The sequence below is a fragment of the Pelodiscus sinensis genome, chromosome 1, assembly GCF_049634645.1.
Source record: "Pelodiscus sinensis isolate JC-2024 chromosome 1, ASM4963464v1, whole genome shotgun sequence".
NCBI classification, from domain to species: Eukaryota; Metazoa; Chordata; order Testudines; family Trionychidae; genus Pelodiscus; species Pelodiscus sinensis.
Window position 1 is genome coordinate 292,014,407 of NC_134711.1, and position 25,855 is coordinate 292,040,261.

Sequence of the window (25,855 nt, forward strand, 5' to 3'; positions counted from 1 at the left end):
ATATTCCTCACGCGTTGATTAATTTTGTTCTCAGCATCTTGGAGATTCTGTTAAACGAGTGCTCATTAGTTCCCGCTTTTCTCATGCTACTTTTGTTGTTAGTTTAATACCCTCCTGACTGTTCTAGTCAGACTGTCCCCTAGAAAATTGGTTCCTCTTCTGCAGAGATAGAAACCATGCAAACTATACAGTCCCTTTTTCCCCATAGGAGAACCAATGTTCCTCACACCAAGTTCTTCTCCCTCCAAGCACATGATCTGCATCTATGCCATTTGAAATTCCCTTTTGCTGCACTTGTTTGTATTAATATCTAATGTATTTTCTAAAGATAGTACAGGTTGACCCTCTTTAGTTCAGCTTACTCTGGTCTGGCAACATCCATAGCCCAGCATGATTTTAGTTAGCCAGATGGCCACATATCATGGGTGTAGTCAAATTTTCTGTTGTCCCATAAGGTGGGGGTTTTTTTTTTCACATCCATCAGACCTGGCTCTCAGTGTTCTGAGCTGATGGTTAGCTCTAATTTACCCCAAATGTCTTATAAGAGCCCAGTAAACAGTGGAAGCCTTGGTAATGCTGCTTGACGATTTTAAGCATTGGTAATGCTGCTATAAAATAATGGGGACTAATTTAGCCATAACCAGGGCTTGACGAATTAGGCAATCTACTTGCCTGTGGCGAGTAGATTTTAGCCCAGTGAGGCCAAGCAGCGAGCCCTGGCCATAACTACTCAAGAGAGAGATCTTGGCGCCATTGTGGATGGTTCTCTGAAAAACATCTACTCAGTGTGCAGCAGCCGTCAAAAAAGCAAACAGAATGTTAAGTATCATTAAAAAGGGGATAGAGAAGAAGACTGAGAATCTTATTGCCTCTATCTAAATCAATGCTCCCTGATTTCAACTAGGTATGCAAATGTAGGCGACTGAAATTGCTAATGAAGCGGGGATTTAAATATCCCGTGCTTCATTAACATGATCTCGCCGGCGCATTACTCCTCTCAACAGCTGATTCGAACCAGGAAGTGTGCGCCAGGATGTGTTAGTTCAAACCAAACCCCTTGGTTCGAATTAACATTACTCCTCATTTTTTGAGGAGTAACATTAATTGGAACCAAAGGGTTTAGTTTGAACTAACACGTCCTAGAGTGCACTTCCTGGTTCGAATCAGCTATTGAGCAGAGTAACACACTGGCGAGATCATGCTAATGAAGTGTGGGATATTTAAATCTGTGCTTCATTAGCAATTTCGGTCACCTACATTTGCATCCCTAGTTCGAACTAGGGAGCAAGTGTAGACGTACCCATGATGATTACCTGTTCTGTTCACTCCCTGTGGAGCACCTGGCATTGGCCACTGTCACAAGACAGGGTATTGGGCTAGATGAACTTTGGTCTGATCTATGTTTGGCTGTTCTTATGTTTGACAGTATTGACCTCCCATGGTTTGACATAGGGATTTAAGTGACTAATCAATTACCCGATAAGCCTAGGCTTATCGAGTAGTCGAGTCACTACTTAACTAGTTGCTTCCCCCCCTTCTCCCCGCAGCCTCTGTATCAGGGGCAACAAGGGGTGAGCAGGAACCAGTGCTGGGGGAAGAGGCATAGCAGTTGGGGACCAGCATGAGCAGGGACTGTTTGAATCCCCACTCGGTCCAGGTTCCCAGCTGTGCCTTTGCTTTTTAAATGTAGCAAGAGCCCCGTGAGTAGCTTTTGCTACATTTAAAAGGCAAGTGCCCCCCCTATCAACTAATTGAGTAGTCAATGGAAATTCCATTGCCTACTCGATTAGCTGATTAATTGAAATGTAACATCCCTAGTTTGAGAAGTTCTCTGGTTCAGCACTGATCCGGTCCCAAGGGTGGCGGACCAGAGAGGTTCAACCTGAAATAAACTACAAATATTTCAGTGAATGTTGATGAATGTTTTGTAGAGCTATCTAGTTCATTCTAAAGGGTTGCTCAGTATAGGCTTATGAAACCAACTGAGAATAACTTGCTTTATTAAAACATGTAACTAAACTTGCTATCTTTTCATACTATAGGATTGTCATTGTTCTAATTTTCTTTTTGATTTTAGCAACGTTATTGCAGACATGAAGATTGGGAAACGTCCTCTCACCCATGCGGCTTCCAGGCCATCCCGCCAGGCTTCATTTGATGATGATGATGATCGGCAAGGTGACTTGTTTCAAAAAGGTTCCCTGTCTGAATTGGCAGGAAGTAAAAGGTACTTTTTACTTTCCTGTTTTCTCTTCATACTCCTTCTCACAATAAAATAATGACCAGTTCAGTTTTTTAATTTATGATGATAAAGAAACACCAACTACATTCCAAATTTCAAAGCTGAAGAATTCTCCACGAGTTTCTATGTTTTCCACAAAAATGATCTGACTCCACATTCCAGATAGATGCATTATACTACAGGGATCAAAAATAAAAGTGTTAGAAACATGTTTTCGAGTAGTTGTTTTTTCTAAATATAGTATTAAAATAGAAGTATGGAAGATCATATTCATTTTAATAAGCTGATAAAAGTACATGCATTTTTTGGTATTAAACCTGTATATTAATCTACTTTTTGCCCTGACTGTTCAAATGTGTTTTGAACATATCAGTTAAGCACATTATTTGTACATCTCATTTTCTATCAGCTTATGGGGTAGGGAAAAGTTTTGAACTCTTACTGTCATCTGAAAGAGAACTTAAAATGTTCTGGATAGAAATATTTCACCTATTCAGTACTTTTTTTTTCGTTGCCAAGGAAAATAGGAACTCTGCACTCAAGTCATTCCTTATTTGAGTTTGCTGTTCTGTCAGGGATCAAAATGGCTACCATTCAACTAATGATTTAAAATGGTGACTTTAGAGTTCTCTCTCTGAAAAATGACAGTGTATTTTGTTGTTGACTTTTTAACATTTAATTTAATTTACCCAGACTGTTTTTAATCACTTAAGAGCACCCTTACTTTGCTTCACTGTAATTAGCTCTTCTCCCATCCTGCAGTCTGTCCCTAAAATACACCGTCAACATGACATCCTCACATCCAGTTTTCTTAGTATATTCTCCTTACATTTCTACTCCAATAAGATTAATTCCTTTTACAATTAACTATATCTGACATTAAGTGGAATAGGTGGGTTAGAAGTTGAGAGAATCGTGTTTATTGGCATATGTATGGGGAAATTTGGAAGACAGAATTTGCATAACCGAGAAAAACTTTTTTGGGGTCAGGAGCTGCACAGTATCCTTTGCAGAGACCAATCTATTTTAGTATATCAGAAAATTATGATTTTAAGTGAGGGAGAAACAGAACTGTATGAATTCCTGAGCCATGTAGATCATGCTGTAAAAATCCAAAGGAGCAACACACAGTTATGTCTCCAGAAAACATCTGTAGAGACCTTTCAGCATTACACAATATAATTATTTTTTCTTGTATTGGCATTGTCTTACATGGGAATTAGAAAGATACCTCGAAGGGAGAGTTTCACATAGACAGAAACAGTATATAATGGCTCCTCCGGCCAGCCCCCCAAAATGCAGCAAGTGATAGAGAGGGGATAGACAAAGCTGAGACTGGTGCACACAGAATTGAACAAGGAAAGAGAATGAGCCGTCATTGATTTTTGCATGGAAATTTTTGTCCCAACATTTTCACTGCTTTTGGGAAGCTGTAAATGATGCCAGTGTAAGGAAGCATTTTGAACTTTTGCATGGTTCCAGTAGCCTGTTACATTTAGGCTGAGAATATTAATTCAGTCTTTACCAACCTAGGATGAAAGTATTTTTATTATGATGCAGCGTGATGATACTTGAGTGAATCTCAGTAGTCTGATTTTTTTTTTTTTTTTTTTTTTGGTATGGCAAAAATTGTTGCAACACATAAGTAATGTGAGCTGTCAATATAAACTAAAAGGGTATATCTACACTGGTACCCTCTTTCAAGAGAGGGATGCAAATGAAGACATTTGCAATTGCAAATGGAAGCCGGGATTTAAAGATCCCGCCCTTCATTTGCATATTCGTTATGGCGCTATTTCGAAATATCTTTCGAAATAACAGACGCCGTTAAGATGCGGTTATTTTGAGAGAAAACCCTTCTCTCAAAATAACCCTTATTCCTCATACAATGAGGTTTATCAGTTATTTTGAGAGAAGGGTTTTCTCTCGAAATAACCATGTCTTAACAGTGTCTGTTATTTCAAAATGCACTATTTCGAAATAGCGCCATAACATAAATATGCAAATGAAGCGTGGGATATTTAAATCCCAGCTTCATTTGCAATTTCGAATGTCTTCATTTGCATCCCTCTCTCGAAAGAGGGTGCAAGTGTAGACATACCCTAAAAGAGACGTGGAATAGGCAGTAAAACAACTGATGTAGAATTGAGCAAACACCTTACAATATTTAAATAAAGGGAAAGTAAAATATGGTTTGCAATGCATTTAAAAACATTCCCTCCATCACAAATTATATGAGTTCTCTGACACTTTTCAGTAATGAAGTTGTGTTAGTATAAAACTATTGGTGTAGTTACATGACCTGTTTATTATTGCAGACTTCAACTACCAGTCTTAAAGTTCAAATTCCTTCCTATGGCTATAAGTTTCTAACAGTCAAAATATATCCTATAGTTAGAGTTCCCAGGGAAGATTAAGGGAAAATGGTTTAATTGAGTTGGCAGATATCAATAAAATGGGTGGTGCTGCTATATAGTAATTTGAACTAGTAACTTAAGTGTTTTGTTCTAAATCATGCCCACATCTGCTACTAACATTACTGGAAGTTGTGAACGGATAGGAAAATGTAAACCCAAATTTGTTTTAAATTTCACATTCTTTTAAGATTGCGTAAATATATTAGTCTTTCTGAAAAAGATCCAGGGTAGTAACATCAGTAATATGACAAGATCTAGTTTGCCATAGCAGTTGTGGCTTTGAGAAATCTGCTTGAAAGCAGAGGATGAAATTCAAGGGCAGAGAAGACAAGAGTTGCTTGGGCAAAAATGAATATGTAAGAACACAAACAAAGAACATGAGCATTTCATTAGAAATGTATACAAATGTACATTTTATCTAGAAAAGTTAAATGATTTTCTGAATTACAATACACTCATTTTCTTGTGTTTGTATTTGTCTGAAAATTCACTTAGGTTGAGGGGAAAAGATCAGCTGTTTGTTTATAATCCAAGTATTAATTTTATTCTTCTTTTCTGTAAGAAATGTTTGCTCGTTTAGTATCTTTTTTGAGTAGAGAATCATATTCAATGTAAAACTGATGTTTTGAAAAGAGTTCAAAATACAATATTTTAATATCCAGAAAAGAGCCCCAGATGAGACTGTTTGGAGCGACTATAGCTTATCATAACAGTTTGAGTGTTAGTCATGTGGCAGAGAGGAAAGGGTGGATACATAATCTTCCAAAAAGGCTGATTACTTCATAAATCAGGATCAGTTTGGTTTAGTTGTTGTCTTTTTTTTCCTCCCCTGAATTGTGAAATATTTTGTGGAGTAGAACAAAAACATTATAAAAAAACCAAGAAATGCTCTTTCTAAGAACTGTTACTAAGGTACCAGGGCCTGATAGCATTTGACTTTATTAAGATTCCTAAATATATAAATAGAAATAAATGTAAAACAATGGTAATTATACTAATAACCTCTGAGGGAAGCATTTTGGGAGCCTGGCTTCAGTGGCTTTTTAATAGAGCAGTAACTCAAATGCAACAATTTGTCTTTGGTCACCAAGTCTAAAGATTAAGTACAATTGTCAATATGCTGGTATTGTTTTCAGGGATGGTTGACTTATTCTAGAATTTAATGAGCATATTCTGTATTTGTAAACCTCATTTTAAACTGGCTGTGTTGTGAAATATCATTTGTCATTTTTGTTAATAGGAGAGGGCTTCAACTAGGAAGGAGGCTTAACATTTTCCCTGATACTCCCACTGTTACAGAAGGGACGCCTGAAGCAGGTTAGTGGAAAAGCAGCAGCAGCAACAAAAACCCAAATGGAAGAAATTCTTCCAAAATAGAGAAATTCACTGTCTCATGAAGGAGCAAGGTTTGCTGCTAGCTTGCTGATTTCAGATCTGGTCATAAATTAATGTGTGGCCTCTTATCTGTTTATTGATAAGCAAGACTTCTACACAGTGTCTTTCAGGACTAACGGGTACTAACAATTATTTGGTAAAGTTGACCTGTGGTACTGCTTGCTATTGTAGGTGTTTCTTGCATGAACGCTAAAATTCCCCTCAATTTTTTCAATAGAAAATGTGTATTTGGTTTACCCTTGGTTTCCAGTGGACATTTTGTGCAATGATCTTACATTATGGACTAGATCTTTCTCAGAATAGTCTTGAGACTATAGTCTAAGGGGAAAATGGGATAGGATTGATGTGTGCTGTCAGAATTCTGAGAACCTTGCAGAGACATCCTGGATAAACTATGCTTAGTGTTGCCTGATGTAGGTTCGCTCTCACATGCATTCACTTCAAACACCTACAACATCTTATTTAAACAAGCGCAACAGAAAACCCTTTAGCTGTATCCCTCTATATCAACAAATCTTAGCCAGCTATGCATTTCAGACCCAACATGCATGTAATACCCTTCAAAAATGAATGCCAGAGTGGGAGTATGATTTAGGAGTTAAAGCACAAGACTGGCTTTCCCATGCTGTGTGAATTTGATCAAATCTCTTAAGTTTGTCTCTGCTTCAGTTTCCCTTTCTGTAAAATGGGTTTCGGTAATATCTTGTAGGCAATGAATCAGAATTCATTGATTTTTATAAAATACTTTGAGTTCCTTTGGAAAAAGGCACTCTTGCATTGCCAAGTGTTATAATAAAATGTAAAATGAGAGGCTGCAGAAATAGTGTTTGTTGTTCAATAAATGGCACTCTGCAGATCAATAAAGAGCCAATGTCAGGGTTTGTGGTTTTGTTTTTAGGATTCAAGACTAGGACTGTTAGTTCAAATGCTTTGTCCAGCTTCTAGTTTGGGTAATTTTGTCTCCATTAATTTCTTCCTGCAGTTTCAATTGTATAGCTTTTTATTTCATGTATGAAAATGTCATATAGTGCCATTTGATAGATTCCCAAGCCAAAAGGAACTATCATTATCATCTAGTCCGGGGTGGGCAATCATTTTTGCCCTGGCATCATGTCAGAGTTTTTTGAAGTAGCCCCGGGCCACCCCAGATGGGGTGGGGCCTAAATGGGAAGGAGCGGAGCTACCCCACCCCAAGACCATGATTGGTCTGGGGGTGAGGGAGCCCCTTTGCCCCCCTTCCCAACAGGCACCCATGCCCTGGAAGGGGCTTGGCATGCTCCCCCAGGCCAATCAGGATCTGGGAGCGGGGAAGTGTTGGAAGCCTCCTCCTGCCTTGCGAGGAGCCCGTGGCACTTTGAAGTGCCACGGGCTCCTCGCAGGGCTGGGGCAGGGCAAAGGAAGTGTGGCACCATGTGCTCCTGGCAGGGTGGGAGGAGGCTTTATGCGCTCCCCCGCCCCCAGGTCAATTAAGGCCTGGGGGTGGGGGAGCACGCAAAGCCTTCTCCACTCTGCCCCCGCCCAAAGCACAGCATGGGGCAGAGTGGAGAAAGCTTTGAGCACTCCCCAGGCCCTAATTGTCTGGGGGGCAGGGAAGCAGTAGGGCCTCTGCTGGCTAGATCCACCTGCTTGGCGGGCCGTATGTGACCCGTGGAGGCCCTTTTGTCCACCCCCTGATCTAGTCTGATCTCATGTATAGCCCAGGCCATAGAACTTCCTGAAAATAATTCCCAAAGCAGATCTTATAGAAGGACATTCAGTCTTGATTTAAAAACTATCAGTGGTGAAGAATTGACCATAACCCAGGGCAAATTGTTCTAACGGCTAATTACATTAACAGTTTACACCTTGTTTCCAGTCTGAATTTGTCTAGCTTTAAATTCCAACAATCGGATCATGTTATACCTTCCTTTGCTAGATTAAAGATCCTATTATTAAATACTTGTTCCCTATGAGATTTAGTCATTCCTTAACCTGCTGTTTTTTCAGCTGAACAGATTGAACCCTTTGAGTCGGTCGTTAGAAGGCATGTCGTCTACTCTTAATTTTTTCTTGTGGCTATTCTCTGAATCCTCTCTAATTCATCAGCATCCTTCTTGAATTGTGGACACAATATTAGGGTTGTGAAAGGGTTAACTGGTTATCTAGTTAACCAGCAAGCTTCACCCTAAATAGGTAATGCTTACTGGTTCTGATTAACTGGTAACTGGTGGGTGGACTGGAGCAGCACCCCACCTGCCATGGACAGGCAGCTGCTTCAGCCCCGCAGGGGGCCTGCTGTGGACAGTGGGTGCTCTTATCTGAAGCAGCTTCTATCTGTGGTGGGCCTACCCGCCCCACAGACACCCTGCAGGCAGCGCTGCTCTGACGGGGGGCTGGGAGCCAGCAGCAACGTTGGCCACGCTAGAGCAGTCCCCAGCCTGAATCCCTCTTTAGTCAGTTAACTGGTTAAATGTTTAACCGGTTAACTTATTAACTAGGATTTTACATCCCGAATTAAGATTCCAGCAGTGGTTGCACCAGTGCCAAATACAGAGGTAAAATAACCTCTTTGTTCTTATTCAAGATGCTACCTACCGTTCTTGCACCCTAGGATTTCATTACTACTTTTTTACTCCAACATCACACTAGAAGCTCCTGTTAGCTGATTATCCACAATGATATCTAATATTTTTTCAGTTAGTGCTTCCCAGACGAGTGTGAAGCAATTACTGATTTTATTGAATGCAGTCACCTCTGAGATGGAACGTAAACACTGTTTAACAGAATACTGCAGTTGTCTCCTTTTAAGAATCAAATTAGCATATGTTTAAGATTATTAAAATTAGACCGTTTTTATATATAAAATCCAGAATAGGCAGCATAATGCTCTCTTAAACTACCCTACCAAAAATACATATTCAGATTAGCTAAATTTTGTGTTGAATCAAGACTGTTCAGAAGTGTTGGTAGATATTTTTATTAGTAACTTTTTGAACTAGCTTGTACACAGCCCTATTAAAAGCAGAACTGCAAATGTTATTGATACTTTTTAAAGATTCATATACTATTTATTCATGCCGTAATTTATAAATAGACTACAGTATAGCACAAGTAAAACTTGAAGAAAGTGAGTGAAGCTTATGGGATTTTTCATGAGTTATCAACAAGGATGCCTCTCAGTTTTTAATGTCATTTTCTCATTTAATTCCCAATAGCACTGAGGAAAGCTACAATACATTTTAAGCCAGAAACCTTATTACCCAGCTTTACTGATTATAAGCTTCATTGCAAAAAAGTTTTTTTCCTACTAGGAGGAAATACCAGTAAGATATTTGATTCCTTAACTTATTTCCTCTTGTTTTCTAATTTCATATTAGTGCAGATATTGAACTGAAGTGTTTAAACACACCATGAATGCAAGTTGAAATTTTGAAATCCCGAATTGTAAGTGGAAAATCAAGGAAAACTGTCTAAAGGCTGTTAAAGCTGTTAATAAAGGAGCACTTAGAACTATGCTGTTTTTTATTACTTAAAGATAAATGTAAGATTGCTTTGCATCCAGCAGATACACCATGCTTGTAAACTTAAACTTTGGCTAATCCTTTTTAAGAAGACTGAGTAGCAAATTATCAGAATTAGGGATGTAATAGTGTAGTCGATTAACCGATAAGCAAAAGCTTATAGGTTAATGCTACAGACTACACTCATTCCCCCCACTCCTTGACAGTACATTTTTTAGCAGGCTGGCCAGCAGCCTGGCTCAGTACTGGCTCACACCCGGTCTGGGTCCTACCCCCTCTGCAGCTCTGCATTTCAACTGTATTAGGAGCCAGGCAGGCAGCCCAGCTCAGTTCTGGATCACACCAGGTCTGGGAGCTCAGCTCCCCCTCTCGCCTGGACATGGGCTGCTGCCACTCCGCGCATCTGCCTCTCTATCAGAGCAGCAGTACAGGGTGACAGACAGCCATTCCACAAGGGGAGCTGGTTTTTAAACGGGCTCCCCTCTCGGACCAGCTCCTGCCTGGCACCCTGCACTGCTGCTTCTGATACAGAGGCAGCAGCACGGAGAGACAGGGGGCTGCTGGCCCAATCCCTGGGGACTGTAGAATAGTCAAGTAATCGATAAGAATTCAAGCAGTTAATTGACTATTCAGTTAACCGATATTTAACATCCCTAATCAGAATACTTAAAGGATAAAGTAGAAGCAATGATTCCATTACAGTTAATTTTGTAACTTGGTTTCCATTACATTTTTGGGTATTCTTTTAACAGCTCCAAACAAAAGAATATTTTCAAGGAAGTGAGTAAGTGATAGGTGTGGCTGAGGCAGATTTTTTCTGCCAAGTATGAATGAATTTGAACAAGAGTTTTCTGATTTACTGCCCTCAAAGTAGAAATGTTTTCCAGAGTGGAAAAGTCTGCATGTGTCTGCCTTTTTCATAGCAAAGGAAAGAAAGGGAGAATTTAGTTTACTGGACTCAACTAATTGATATGGTCCAGAAGATCAAAGATTAGGTAAGGGCCATTCTGACATTTACTATTTCAAATGTTAATCATTTAAAACTACGTGACTGCTGAAAACTTAAGCTTTCGTTTTAAGGAACTCCAGTTTCTTCCTTGTAGAGACAAACATACAAATGTAAACACATGCAAATGTTACTCCTGGTGGAACAAGGTGTACCGGTAGTTCGGATTAGAGAGCCTAATCCGAACTACCTACTCCGTGCCGCGTGTAGCCGCGGGCACGGAGTCCGAACTACTAGGGCTTTAAAAATGGCGGCGCCCGGCAAGATGCAAATGAATATTTAAATCCCGGGCTTCATTTGCAACTTCGGTTGCCTACATTAGCCACCCTAGTTCGAACTACGGTGGTAGTGCAGACATACCCAAAGTTAATTAGATAAACTATTATTAAATAGGGACATTTTTAAAAAAACCTTCGCCATTAAAAAATTCTTAAGGCATTTTTGCCTGATATGTTTCCAAATACCATGAATCTTCTCACTCTCATAATCGACAGTCATTGGTTATAGATCGGCAGTGGATTATTTTGTGTACCTGTGAATTAAAAGACTAAGCAAGATGGAATGTGTCAATGAGTAAAAATCTTGGGTGAGATGAGAATTGAATTGGCCTGCTGCAGGTTGTGTGTAAATGTTAGACATGAAGCCAAGAGATGACTAAACGAGTAGGACTTATAACATGTAATATTTTGGCCAAATTCCAAGAATGTTGCTGGGTTGGGTGAGCTGTCGAGGGAATACTAGAATATTTGAGAAAGGACTATTTAATGGAAAAGGTGAAAGGGTCCTTTTTAGTACTTCTGAATGCTAACTTGAAGTAATTATAATTTTAAGAGAGTGCTTGAAAAATGCAGTTTTAATTTACATTTATATTTTATAAAATACTAATTTACAGTATTTTACAATTCAGGTAGAAAGACATAGGCCTAATTTTTCAAAAGTGAATACAGGTTGAACCTCTCTGGTCCATCAACATCTGTGGTCCGGCTTGATTTAGTTAGCAGGATGTTCACTTATCATAGGTGTGTCGGTTTCCTGCAGTCCCATAATGGTGTTTCTTACAGCCAACAGTCCTGGCTCTGTTGTTTAACTCTAATTTAGTTATTTAGTGTTGTTGCTTAGCTCTAATTTACCCCTAAATGTGTTCTAAAAGCCCCGTAAGTAGTGCAAGTACTAGTAATGCTGCTAGACAATACTGACCTCCTGTGGTTTGGCAAATTCTCTGGTTTGGCACCAGTCCGGTCCCCCTAGGGTGCTGGACAAGAGAGATTGAACCTGCAGTGATTTTGGATGTCTCCTTTTTGTTTAGCGTGAGGTATCTGAAAGAGTCTGACCCCTTTAAAGCATGTCAAGTTGGACACCCCAAAATACAAGTGGCTCCTTAAAACTCTAGGCCATAGTCTCAGTGTTTGCAGTGTAATCTTATATAGAGTGATGTGATGACTGACTGGGGGATGACAAGCATGGAGGGTAACAGGGTGTAGAGGATGAACAGTCTAGTGATTTAACAGTTACTCAGATCTGTCATGTGCATGCCCTTGAATATAGTAAATATTAAACAATTAAAAAGTCTCATTTATTGTTGGCATAATGAAAGTAGAGAGAGTTGAAGAGATTATTTAAGCTATATTGTGTGAAAGAGGACAACATTAAAGACAGTGAGATAAATGCAAAGTCAGGATTTCTTAGTCTTGTATGATTGATTATTGACTGGAATTTTTTTTTAAAGCAGTAAAACTGGGCAGCTGATCAAGATGGGCAAGATTCACAGTAAACAATTGGAAACACTTGCAGATGTGGGTTGCCTCAACAAATGAGAGCATAATCATGAAATACCAGGAAACCCCTTAGAGTAAACAAGGCCCTGTCGTCTTTATTAAAAAGTGCATAGGCCAATTTCAGAATGTAATGAGTTAAATATAAAAAATTGTAAGTAACGAAAAGCAGCCAAAATGTGTCAATATCAGAAACAGTCACATGATGGAAAATTTAATTCCTATTTGTAACATTTGGGAAAGGAGTTAAATAACTTATTTGCAATTTTGACAGATTAGTAAGCTAGTTTACAAGTCATTTGAGAATTCAGTAGACTTTTATGCTGCACCATGATTAAAGGCTGCAACTTAAAATATGTAAGTCTGCAAATATCAGCCTTCACTAAATTTGATAATCTTAAACAAAATATGATCTAAGTCAATTCTGGCAAACTGACATCTGTTTTTTCTTTTTTCATATTTAGAGTCTTCACCTACGCTCTGGGATCTGGAACTTGCTAATCAGATTGCAGCAGTAAATCAACAGCCGCCTCGGAATGGCTTTGAAGAGATGATCCAGTGGACAAAAGAGGGAAAACTGTGGGAGTTCCCTATTAATAATGAAGCGGGTAGGTGTTCTGTAGCTTTTGTGGTCTCTTTCTATTTGTAGAGAATTAGAGCACCAACCTCATGCTTGAGAGTTTTAATAATATATTTCAGAAATGCCTAGCACATATACTAGTTGACTAATCCTTTTGCTCAAGTAAGTAACTTTAAACTGTCTTAAGTTAGTGAAGCTTCAGATGAAGACATCATGTAAATTTTGCTGTTAAATCCTAATCAGTGTTAAGGAAAATAGTTCAAAATGGTTCAGAGGGGTAGCTGAGTCAGTCTGTAACCGGAAAAAACAAAAAACAACAAATAGTCTGGTAGCACTTGATAGACTAACAAAACATGTAGATGGTATCATGAGCTTTCGTGGGCACAGCCCAATTCTTCAGATGACCGGAGTGTTGGATGTCCAGAACCAAGAATAAATGTGGGAAGGAGGGGTGGGGGAGAAAAAGAGACAGTGGGTAGATAAGTTTCAAAGGGAAAGCCAAACCAGTCTGTAACAGGAAAAACTGAAAAAAACCAGATAGTATGTTATCACTTTAAAGACTAGATAGTTAAGAGGCTGATGAGAACCATTAGTTTGCATTTGGAGAGAAAGAGTACTAGCAACAGTTCTATATAGACATCAAGAACCATTGGCATCTTCAGTGGTTGGTTGGTTGGTTGATAATGTCCCAGCCATCCCATATTGCAATTTAAACCATCTGCATGAGAATTAAACTTGTGCATGAAGTGGAGTTCCAATTCTTCTCTGTGTATTTGGCTTGTGGAATTGATCTGTAACAAAACAGCAACGTGGAGATCCCTTAATTGAGTGTCCATGGAGGTTAAAGCATTTCCCAACAGGTGTTTGTGTTTTCTTTTCAGATATCTGATTTGTGTCAATTAATTATTTCCCATAAGGACTGATAGAGGCAGCAAGGGGGGAGAATAGGAGGATACTGCTGCTTTGAATGTGGTGCTGCCACTTTGAATGCCGCAGGGAGCCTGGTGTCGGGCTCCTTGTGGCATTTCAAAGCAGCAGCACTGCTTGGAGCCTGGAATCAGCTGGGGAGTCCCCAGCTGACCCAGGACTTCGTGTGGCACTGCTGCTTTGAATGCTGCTGGGAGCCTAATGTCGGGCTCCCCCTGGCATTTCAAAGCGGCAGTACTGCACGGATCCTGGGATCAGTTGGGGACTCCTCAGCTGATCCTGGGCTCCGTGCAGCACTGCCGCTTTGAAACGCCACTGCGGCTTTTCAAAGTGGCAGCGGCACAGGCACTTTTGCCTTTGAAGTGTAGGTACCCTATCGACTACAGGCAGTCCTCGAGTTACGCAGATCTGACTTATGTCGGATTCACAGTTACGAACGGGGCTTTTCTCGCGCCGGAGGACTGGAGCGGCGGGACGCCCAGATGCGCTGCAGTCCCGCCGCCCCCATCCTCCGGGGCGAGAAAAGCTGCTCCCCGTCTCTCTGGTCTGCAGGGAGACCGGGAGCAAAGCCTTGGAGCACGCCCGCAGCGGGACAGCCCGGGCGTGCCTGGGCTGTCCCGCTATGGGTGTGCTCCGTGGCTTTGCTACCCGTCGCTCTGGTCTGCAGGTAGACCGGGACCAAAGCCTTGGAGCACGCCCACAGTGGGACTGCCCGGGCGCGCCCGGGCTGTCCCGCTGCGGGCGTGCTCCAAGGCTTTGCTCCCCATCTCCCTGATCAGCAGACCAGGGAGACGGAGCAAAGCCGTGGAGGATGCGGGCGGTCCCGCCACCCGCGTCTCCCTGGTCTGCTGGGGGGCGGGGTGTGTGTGCAGCTAGTGGCCCCTCTCCCCCCCCCCAGCAGACCAGGCTTTTCTTGCCTACGCCTGGGGTAGAGCAGCTGGGGCGCTGCCGGGTTGGTCCCGCAGCGCCGCACCTCGGTGCTACTGTACCAACCCGGCAGCACCCCAGCTGCTCTGCCCCAGGCGTCCTGATTCAGCCTCTGCTGGTCAGTTTCAGCAGCGGCTGACTTGGGGACGCCTGGGGCAGAGCAGCTGGGATGCTGCTGGGTTGGTACAGTAGCGCCGAGGAGCGGCGCTACTGGAGCAACCCAGCAGCACCCCAGCTGCTCTGCCCCAGGCATCCCCAAGTCAGCTGTTGCTGAAACTGACCAGGGGCTGACTACAGGAAGCCCGAGGCAGAGTTGCTCTGCCCCGGGCTTCCTGGAATCAGCCGCTGGTCAGTTTCAGCAGCAGCTGACTTGGGGACACCTGGGTTTCTTAAGTTGAATCCGTATGTAAGTCAGAACTGGCGTCCAGATTCAGCCGCTGTTGAAACTGATCAGTTTCAGCAGCGGCTGACGCCAGTTCCGACTTACATACAGATTCAACTTAAGAACAAACCTATAGTCCCTATCTTGTTCGTAACCCCGGGGACTGCCTGTAATTGAATAGTAGATGCAAAAATGCATTGACTATTTGGTTAGTCAGTTACCTGATACTTAACATCCTTAGTGACACACAGAGTACTGTTCCCAGAATTGAAGAAATGTTCTATGGAGCTCAAAAATCTTGTCTCTCACCAACAGAAGTTGTTCCAATAAAAGATATTACTTCACCCACCTTGTCTCCCTAATATCCCGGGACTTACACAGCTGTAGCACATTGCATACAATGATTTACTGAATATTAGTCAGATTTGTTCCCTTAGGCTTGTCCACTTCATAAGCAAAATCAAAGTCACATCATTCAGCACAACTACCCCACTGGCTGGACATACATTAAATAACACCATAATTTTTAATAAACGTATCTATATGTGAAGTTAACATCATGGATGGAACAGGAAAGGCAGAAATATAGAAAGTGTGTGATCATTCTTTAAATAGGATTTTAATAACTGCAGAAAATTTGGCAATGGTTTTAAATCATTAAAGACATAACAGGTTGGTTTCTTGAATCGTCTCCCTTGAAAAGCTGCCATTCTGTGTTGAGTTGTAAATTGCATAATGTGGTTGAGCTGTTTCTTAATATTTGTTCTCATCCTGTTTTGGTGGTTTCTTAGAATTTAATCACTGCTTCCATGAGAATTGATCTGTTGTACGCTAAGCCAAATATAGTCAAGTAATGTTTTTGCAAGTTCATATTCACTGGCCAATGGCATTTCTGATGTAGTAATATGGATGGAACCCTGATGTCTGGGAGTAATGAATTCACCAGCTTTCTTCACAAATAGTTAAGCAAGAAACTTTATTGATTTGTCCACAAAATTTAGTCATGTGAAAAATTCCAACAGAGAACTCCAAAATTTACCACAAGTGAGGTTGCAAAAATCAAGCGAACAAATTCCATCCTATCAAAGCACCAACTCTGTTTACAGGTCATCAATCACATCAGGTACATCAAAGTGCAATCGAAGGCTTGGTGAAACTCATTACAACAAATTTGGCACAACTTAAATCTTAACAGATTCCTAGAAAAGTGGCATTCATTGGCTATTCTAATTCTAGATATTTTTCCCCAGTCTGTTCAATAGCAGCACCTTCTATCACCTAATTCTGTACCAAGAAGTAGAGGCTTCCTTTTATGAGACACAAGTCTGTGGTTATAAAATCCTAAGCAAAATTTAAAATGCATCTGTTGTGAGAACAGAAGTATTCAGTTTGGAGCATTACAATGGTACTCAAGTTCTTAAACTTTTTAATTTACTATATAGAATCATAGAATACTAGGCCTGGAAATGACCTCGAGAGGTCATAGAGTCCAGTCCCCTGCCCTCATGGCAGGACCAAATACTGTCTAGACCAGGGGTTCTTAACCAGTGAGGTGTGCCTCCCCAGGGGAGGTGTGAGGTGCCTCCCAGAAAATTTCTCAATTGCCTTCTCACTGGATAAAATTCTAAAGTTTAGATTGCTTCATAATTAATGTTATGAATTAAAATTATAAACATTAATTTCTTATTAACCTCTAGAGATCAGCACACTGATTCGCGCTGCTATTGTAATCAGGCCTATGGGACAACACACTACAATAACAGTACGCGAGCATTGCCGACTTTCATCTTCAAATATTACGTAAATTTGTTAGGAAAAGGTTCAAAGTTAAAAGCTCATATTATTCATTTAGGCATTGTAACGGGGTTCACTCACCCCACAGTGCCACCAGCTGTCGGACTTAGGAATTAGCTCGGACAGCTGTGTCCAGCATCCAGCTAGTTCGCCAGGTCCCAGGGTTCAGGCAGGCCTCGGGATTCGAGCCAGGTCTTCAGCTCAGGCCGGTCCTCCGAATCGCCAGGCACCAGTAGAGCCTTGGGTTCCTCTAAGTCAGAGGGTAGCCCTGCTGGCCGGCTTGGCCAGGCCTCGGTGGCCCAGGCAGGGAAGCCTTCGCTGGCCTGAGGGAAGGCGGCTGTGGAAGGCCCGGGCCAGGTCTCGGCCTCATCAACCAGGAGCTCTGGGCAGGCCTCTGTCTCCCTCAGAGGCTGGGCCCCGACTCAGCTCCCTGGCAGAGTTCTTATCGTCCTAGCCACGCCCCTTAGCTTCCTGTCAGGTGAGGGGGCGGGGCTAGGCTGTGCACAAAATGGCTCCCAGGGTGGTGTGAACATGAAATTCACTTTCAGGGGAAGTGTGAAGGTAAAAAGGTTAAGAACCCTTGTTCTAGCCCATCCCTGATAGACATTTATCTAACCTACTCTTAAATATCTCTAGAGATGGAGATTCCACAACCTCCTTGGGCAATTTATTCCAGTGTTTGACTACCCTGACAGTTAGGAACTTTTTCCTAATGTCCAACCTAAACCTCCCTTGCTGCAGTTTAAGCCCATTGCTTCTTTTCTCTCTCCTCCTTATGACACCCTTTCGATACCTGAAAACTGCTATCATGTCCTCCCTCAATCTTCTCTTTTCTAAACTAAACAAATCCAATTCTTTCAGCCTTCCTTCATAGGTCATGTTCTCTAGAGCTTTAATCATTCTTGTTGCTCTTCTCTGGACCCTCTCCAAATCTTTCTTGAAATGTGGTGCCCTGAACTGGACACAATACTCCAACTGAGGCCTAACTAGCGTAGAGTAGAGCGGAAGAATGACATCTCGTGTCTTGCTCACAACACACCTGTTAATGCATCCCAGAATCATGTTTTCTTTTTTTGCAACAGCATCACACTGGTGACTCATATTCAGCTTGTGGTCCACTATAACCCCTAGATGCCTTTCTGCCGTACTCCTTCCTAGACAGTCGTTTCCCATTCTGTATGTGTAAAACTGATTGTTCCTTCCTAAGTGGAGCACTTTGCCTTTGTCTACAGCAGGACCAAGTACCATCCCTGGCCGATTTGCCCCAGATCCCTAAATGGCTCCCTCAAGGATTGAGCTCACAACCCTGGGTTTAGCCAGCCAATGCTCAGACCATTCATATGTTTGAGAGAGTCTGTCTCCTCCTTAATGGTAAGAGCTAGGTCTACTATATTTGGTATACGGCTTCCTCTTATTATAACTTAAAGCAAGGTAAGGGTTTAATTGTGTCAGGAAAATGGGATGCTTCTCAAAAAACTATACAGAAAAGAGACAGAATTGCCAGGCAGATGAAAATGGCTGGCTGTGCCCCCACTCCATGACTGAACCAGTCCTGAGCCTTTCCCTGTCCAGGCTCCCCATGGAGGGTAACCTTCCCTCCCCCCGGATTTGTGTGGGGATGTTGCTGGCTGTTCCCTTTCGTTAGAGAGCCAGCAAAATATGCCTAGTTTGCTGCATTCCTCACTCTGGACGGAAAGTGCAGGGGGCAGATGAACCTGGATTTGTCCCAGTCAAGGGATAGGCACCCCTCCCGCAGTTGTGCCCATGGCTGTGCAGTGGCCATGGACAGGTGCTTCTCACCTTGTCCCAAGCTGCTGTGCTGAAAAAATGCTGGAGTAGTCCTTTCTCCGCAGGACAGCCTGCATATGGAACCCCTCATCCCCAGACCCTCCATTTTATTTTCCAAAGAACAAAAACTGAGCTAAGGACGCGAGCAACACTAGGTAAATCTTTTAGTAAAATATAGACAGGAAAGAAAAAACGTGTAACTACATTTTCAGACATCATCCTTGAGCATCCGTGCCCCCCTTTAAAATGGCTTGAGCTGTACATCCATGACTTGATCACATGACTTCTAAATAACTCATTGGGTAAATAGGACAAAACACATTTTGGTTCTGTCACAAGTATAAGTACCTCATTTTTAAAAAACAACACTGCTATTTTGAGAAGCTTTGTCAGCTGAAGGCTATCATCAGTGAGGGTCATATAATAGCTCTGGGTATGTCTACACTACCACCCTAGTTCGAACTAGGGTGGTAATGTAGGCAACCGGAGTTGCAAATGAAGCCCGGGATTTGAATTTCCTGGGCTTCATTTGCATCTTGCCGGGCGCCGCCATTTTTAAATGTCCGCTAGTGTGGACTCCGTGCCGCGCGGCTACACGCGGCACGGACTAGGTAGTTCGGACTAGGCTTCCTATTCCGAACTACCGTTACTTCTCGTGAATAGGAAGCCTAGTCCGAACTACCTAGTCCATGCCGCGTGTAGCCGCGCGGCACGGAGTCCGCACTAGTGGACATTTAAAAATGGCGGCGCCCGGCAAGATGCAAATGAAGCCCGGGAAATTCAAATCCCGGGCTTCATTTACAACTCCGGTTGCCTACATTACCACCCTAGTTCGAACTAGGGTGGTAGTGTAGACATACCCTCTCTTAGAGCTATAGGCTTCAGTGGATGTGGCAGACACAGCTGCTTGAATAACAGCCACAGCTGCGGTCATGAGGAGGGCCTCTTGGCTACAGAGTGCAGGGATCTGAAAAGAATTATAGCTCAAAGGGAAGATTTTCCCTTTGATAGGGAAAAGCCTTACTCGTCCAAAACAGGCAACTTGTTTCATACCTGAGGACACTAAGGCCATATTGCGCACTCTAGGCATATATACCCCGCTGAACAAATGATGCTGCACACTATACCAGAGACCATGAAACACCTATTTCCACCGCCAACAGCAATGACATTTCAATTAAACCAGAACCGAACTACGTAAGGGTCCAAAAGAAGACTCTTTACACATGTTAGATGTCAGACAGGTGATAGCGTTCTGCTTAGAGAGAACCAACCCATTTTGCAAGTTACCAAGACTTCATCTCCATGACAGAGCACTCCAAAGGTTCAGCAATCTCGACTCATGGGCTAACAACCAGAGATCCATTTTGAATCTGAACTTGCTACTAGTCATACCACCAAGAACCCTTACATGGCCAATTCTATTTGGGCCATGGCAACATTGATAGCATTCCTAAATAATGTTCCCTAAGAGATATTTGATAAATAAAGGGTTAGGTGTATTGGTGCAACCTGGACATCAGAACACACTTGCGAAACACTGTCATCACCAAGTATTCTATTTCTAACATTATGGTTGACGTATTCGTGCTCCCATCCTCTATTCACATGTGATTCTGAAGCTCTACCATCCCTAGTAGGGAACTGCTCTACAGATACCTAGAGTGGAGCACCTACAAAGACACCACTCAAAGTTTCTTACCTTATGCAGTAATGATGGTTCTTCAGTACCCACTCTTGTCCCCTCAATTTCGGAGTTCACTCTGTCCAGCTCTGTAGTTGAGAAGGACCTGGAGGGGGTCAGATCATGCATGCTACAGCAGGGGCTAGTGGCTACAATGCATGTGTACCCTAACAGAGCACTGCTATGAAAAATTTCTGCTCTTCAGTGTATAAACGCATGGACACCTAGACTGAAGCACCCACCGGGGGACATATCTCAAAGAACCATCCTTTCTGCACAAGGATTACTGGTGCTTCAGGGTTTGCCATTGTAATATTGGTAGGGTTAAAGGAAATCTTTCCAAATTGATAATTTTATCTTGTAGCTTCTATATATGCATAATGCCCACCAGTCATATGTTTTAGCTGTTTCAGTAATTCTCCAGTTAAATGGTTTTGGCTCAACCTCCTTCCTCCGGTGCAAGTACTCGTGTTTTGGGGTTAGAAAGGAAAACTAGTGCTAGAGAGAAACATTATTTTTAAAAAAAGTGGGGAGGGAAGAAAGGGGTATAAAAATGTTGGCCAGCATTCTTAATATCTGAAAAAATTATTTGCCCATTTCCAAAACTCTGATCATGTCTCATTTCTATCCTTGGAACACCTAGTTGAGTAATTACATGACCCTACCAAAAGTACCTTTGAACTTCTGTGGAAAGCTACTCACGTAGTGTATATAACAGAAGACTGACAATGAAAACATTTTGTTCTGTATTTTCATGGCACTTAACACAATGGGGTTCTAGTCTATGACTAGGACTTTTAGACACTACAGTCACTGCTTCACTATTTCACTGTTGCATTGTTCAGATTCTTTTCATAGCAATCAACCCATTTCTCTGACTTTATGATCAATGAATTATAGAATTATTGTAAGGGGACTCAAGAATCCCTAATAGTAAAAATCAGGGTCTTCTGACTTGAGAAATCACAAAATATTGTAGGAGAGAAGGGGAATTGGAACCCAGTATAGTAATAACTGAAAGATTCCAAGTATTCACTAAGTGGATTTGGGTTTCTAAGCCTAGCACAAATATGCTGTTTAAACCAATGTGATTTGCGAAGAAAATATTAGCTTCTGGGAAGAGGGAAACATCTGGTTTCTTTTCCAAGGACTAGTGGAGATAAAGGTGATGGGTAGTTGGTACTGATAAATGCTGCACATGTTACTGATGATGCTATATGGGAAAATAGGGGTTCTTTTCCAGCTCCTTCGAGCATTGCAACATCTGAAGGAAAAACAGGAAAGAAACCATGGTAACTTTGAATATGCGGTACAAGTTGAGAGAGAAAGTTACACACTACAGTGCTGTTCTTTTGGAGGATTGGAAGATACTGACATGCCATTAATCCTTGCACTGAAATGTGTATTATCTTACTTTCATTTTAATGATTGATGTTGTGCCAAATGTGTTATATCCTGGTTAGTATCAAGATCATTTGCACTCATTTCTGTGGTACAAACTTCCTATGTTTTATGACCTGCAAGTGTTTACCTACAATATATTCAGTCCTTTATGCTAATGCAGAGAAAATTGTCTTTACTACAGTTTAAGAACAAATGCAAGCCTATAAACAACTAGTAATAAAAATTCCAGTTTTCAATATTGTGTTCTGCTAAGATGGCATGCACCAAACTAATGTTTCTTATCATAGGTCACTCTATTTCTAAGCCGCAACATTATTAGCATATTTTCTACCGTTTCTGTTTGCGCATAAAGAAGCAGTGTAGCCGCTTCCGTTTTGCGCAAACCCCCTGTTTTGCACAAGATCCTTTTAAGGAAATATGCTTATAAGAAAATATGCTAATGATGTAGTGACTTATGCTAATGAGTCTAGATGGAAACTTGTAGATGTAGCCTAAATGTTTTGGCTTGAAGAGGGTTGGTTTATTGGTATAGCTTTAGTACTTTTTGATGCTCATTTCTAGAGTGGGAAACTGTAGTGCTTATTCACAACTACCGGTATGTTTAAGGACTAATAACTGTACAGCATAAACTTAAAAAACAACAAATAGTCTGGTAGCACTTTAAAAACTAATAAAACATGTAGATGGTGGTATGAATTTTCGTGGGCACAGCCCACTTCTTCATGAAAGCTCATGCTACCATCTACATGTTTTGTTAGCTATAAAGTGCTACCAGACTATTTGTTGTTTTTAAGTTTATCCTGTACAGACTAACTCGGCTACCCCCTGAAGTAGCAGATAAGTGATGTGCAAGCTTTCACCAATTTTTGGCAATACCCCTGCTAGTACAGTACTGTTCATTGGCATAAATATTTTCAACTAAATTGTGCTAAATTGTTGGGTTTGGGATGTTTCCACTAGATTTTTAACTTAAGACCAATGTACTTCCCTTTTTTGTTGGTTTTTTTAACTGTCTCTTGTTCATCTAAAACAGGAGTCTTAAACTCAGAGCCCACAGGCCATCTACAGCTGGAGCATTTTGGCAATCTGGCCTGGGAGTTGTTGCAGCAGGGGAGACATATGTCCCTATCCCCCAAGGCCCGCCCATTCCATTCCTGCCCTGCCCTCTCCCTCCAGTTGCACCCCATCCTCCAAGGGATGTGGCCTTGGGGATTACTGGGGGGCCTGATGCCGGGCGGTAGCAGCAGTCCCTTTTTCCCCACACTCCCAGCCACTGCAGGAGCCACAAGGAAGTGGTGTGAGTACGTGCAGTGTGTTCTGTTTCCTCATGGCTCCCATTGCCGTGGTGAGTGCCAAGGGGAGGGACTGCTGCTGCCATCCCAAGGCTGCATCTCTTGGAGAATATCTTGGGGTGCAGTGTGGGGTAGAGGGTGGGGAGGTGGCAGGAAGGGGAGAGTTTGAGACCCCAATCCAAAAAAACAAATCTTACTGTTCTGCAGTCTTTGCAAGTTCTTATATCATAATAACAACATAGTATTATGATAGTTAATTTTATATCTTATCAAATAATTGCATTAATTAGCATCAGGGTTTTTTATCAACTTAAGAAGGGAAAAATTCTTTACGTACTTAGAAACCCCAGTCTGTCTTGATTTCTGGATTAGGAACACAGCAAAATCTCATATTTCCATACCCCATGTTTCTATACATATTTGAGTTTATAGATTCCAAGATCTTACACTTTGTGTATCCTTTGAATACTAGTGTCAAATTAAAAAGTAGAAACCAGTGAAATCTACTGGAAAGAAGTCTGAAATCACTATTTGATTTAACAACAAGAAGTCCTATGGCACCTATAGACTAGCAGATTTATTGGAGCATAAGCTTTCGTGGGCAAAGTCCCACTTCGTCAGATGCTTATGCTCCAATATATCTGTTAGTTTATAAGGTGCCACAGGACTTCTCATTGTTTAAGCAGATTCAGACTAACACAGCTACCCCTCTGATATTTGATTTAAGGTATTTTTGGCGAAAGGTCTGTAACAAACCACTACACCACATAGCTCTGAAATTAAATGCTTTTTAATGTGATATTTTTGCGTTCATCACTTCTAAAGATCACATCTGACACAACTTGCAAAATCTTTCATTTATGTTTATCTTGATCTATTTTGTATATTTATGATTGCAAAAGTCTGGAAAATGTTAAAAGAAGTATTTAAAAACAGTCTCTGTTTCAAAACTGTGAAATGTAATGAACACAAGCATGGAAATTGTTCTAGTAACCAATACTTTCAAAGGTAGCCTTGCTCAGTTTGAACTACTTTCATGTTTTTCTTTAAACCATTTTGCAAAGGTATGCAAGCAGTATATTTCTTATTACAAATAAATGTTCAATTCCGTTTTTTTTAAATGTTGCTAGTAGCCCATAACAAACCCCTGTTTGCTTGTATTGGAAGAGCAGAGTTCATTACTAAGGAAATAGATTTCAAAGTAAGGCTTCAATGGCATTAACAAATACGAAATAAATGTAAAAATTGCCCTCGTAATGGAAAACACAAAATGAAAACCAAGAGTTGTGGATGGTGGCTTGACATCTTGTGCACTCAAATTTCTCCTGTTTGGGCAGGGTAGTGTCAAAAATGTGCGTTTTTCGATGTCACCAAAGTCTTCTCTCATTTCAGTGAAGTTTATATTTCTTTTTGTATACAGCAATGAACTCTTAATTTTACCAATTAAAAAGTTTACATAAAATACTTAAGCGACAAGGAGTCCTGTAGCACCTTATAGACTAACAGATCTGTTAGTCTATAAGGTGCTACAGGACTCCTTGTTGCTTTTGCAGATCCAGACTAATAAGGCTACCCCTCTGATATAAATACTTAGTTTGTCTTGAGTGTGTTCACTATCAAATTATGATGATTTAACAGTGTTATTTGCAATTTACATTCTAGGTATTGAAGATGATGTTGAATTTCATGAACATATCTTTCTGGATAAATATCTTGAAGCCTTTCCCAAGCAAGGACCTATTCGACACTTCATGGAACTGGTGATCTGTGGGCTTTCCAAGAACCCATATCTAAGTGTTAAACAAAAAGCGGAGCATATTGAGTGGTTCCGGAATTATTTCCAGGAAAAGGAGGAACTTCTTAAGGAGATTGATCATCACGAGAAAGAGACAAACCTTAGTTTTGAAACAAGGAGTCTGTCAAAGTAACAAATGATAACTTTAAAAAATCCAAACCATTATAGCATTGTGTCAGTGCGTAATAAAACATTAACACCTGATTTAAAAGCTGTAATTGTGTGAACTTAAAAAAAGGGGGGGAGGGGTAAAATTTGCCATTCTTTATGTATATAAATGAACAAAATGGAAGGAATGGTTTACAACTCATAGACTGTACATAGCAAAAATTTCATTAATTCTGCAGTACAAATTCCACAATTGACTACTTAATTCATTTTAAGCCTATCTAAAATAACCAGTAAGTAGATTTCTCAGAATGGACTTTATTTTCCTGATTTCTGCTGTATGCATTTTAAAATTTGATACTGTCTCTGAATCTAGAGATGAGAAAAAGCCAGTACGGTCACGTATTCCATCCCCCTGCCAATTCAGGATTGTTCTCCTTTGCATGTTAATGTTTTATTTGGTATATTTTAAATATGCTAATTGTTGGTGGGTGAGTCCACTGTTTCCCATGAGAAACTGTACCATGGCCTTACCTGTTTTACTATCAAAAAGTGGTTTGATTTTTTTCTATCTTTTTTCCCCTCTGTATAATTCCCTCCCCTCCACTTTCTACAACACTTTACATTATGTAAAATATTTTAATATCATCACATCCATGTGGTATATTGTCAAACAGCCTTGCTTGCATTCTGCCCTTTTATAGTAGGGTTATCTCTAACATCACAAACCTGAGCAGCTAAACCCATCATTTAAAAACAAACAACCAGCCTGCCACAAAAATGCCCTGGAACGTGTACATTTAATGCCTGCTATCGTAATGGATCAGGGAGGAAATATTCAG

At 41.1% G+C, this 25,855-nt stretch overlaps 1 protein-coding gene across 2 annotated transcripts in view; it reads left to right on the forward strand.

Moving 5' to 3' along the window:
- The window catches only part of MRPS31 (mitochondrial ribosomal protein S31), a 39,327-nt gene extending 14,218 nt beyond the window's left edge, over window positions 1-25,109 (forward strand). For both annotated transcript variants that reach the window (XM_075919111.1, XM_006124913.3), the window contains exons 4-7: window positions 2,078-2,227; window positions 5,900-5,976; window positions 12,797-12,940; window positions 24,773-25,109. In XM_075919111.1, coding sequence (XP_075775226.1) covers window positions 2,078-2,227; window positions 5,900-5,976; window positions 12,797-12,940; window positions 24,773-25,038 — 637 coding nt within the window. In that variant the 3' untranslated portion in view covers window positions 25,039-25,109. The remainder of the gene's footprint in view (window positions 1-2,077; window positions 2,228-5,899; window positions 5,977-12,796; window positions 12,941-24,772) is intronic.
- Window positions 25,110-25,855: the final 746 nt, after the last annotated feature.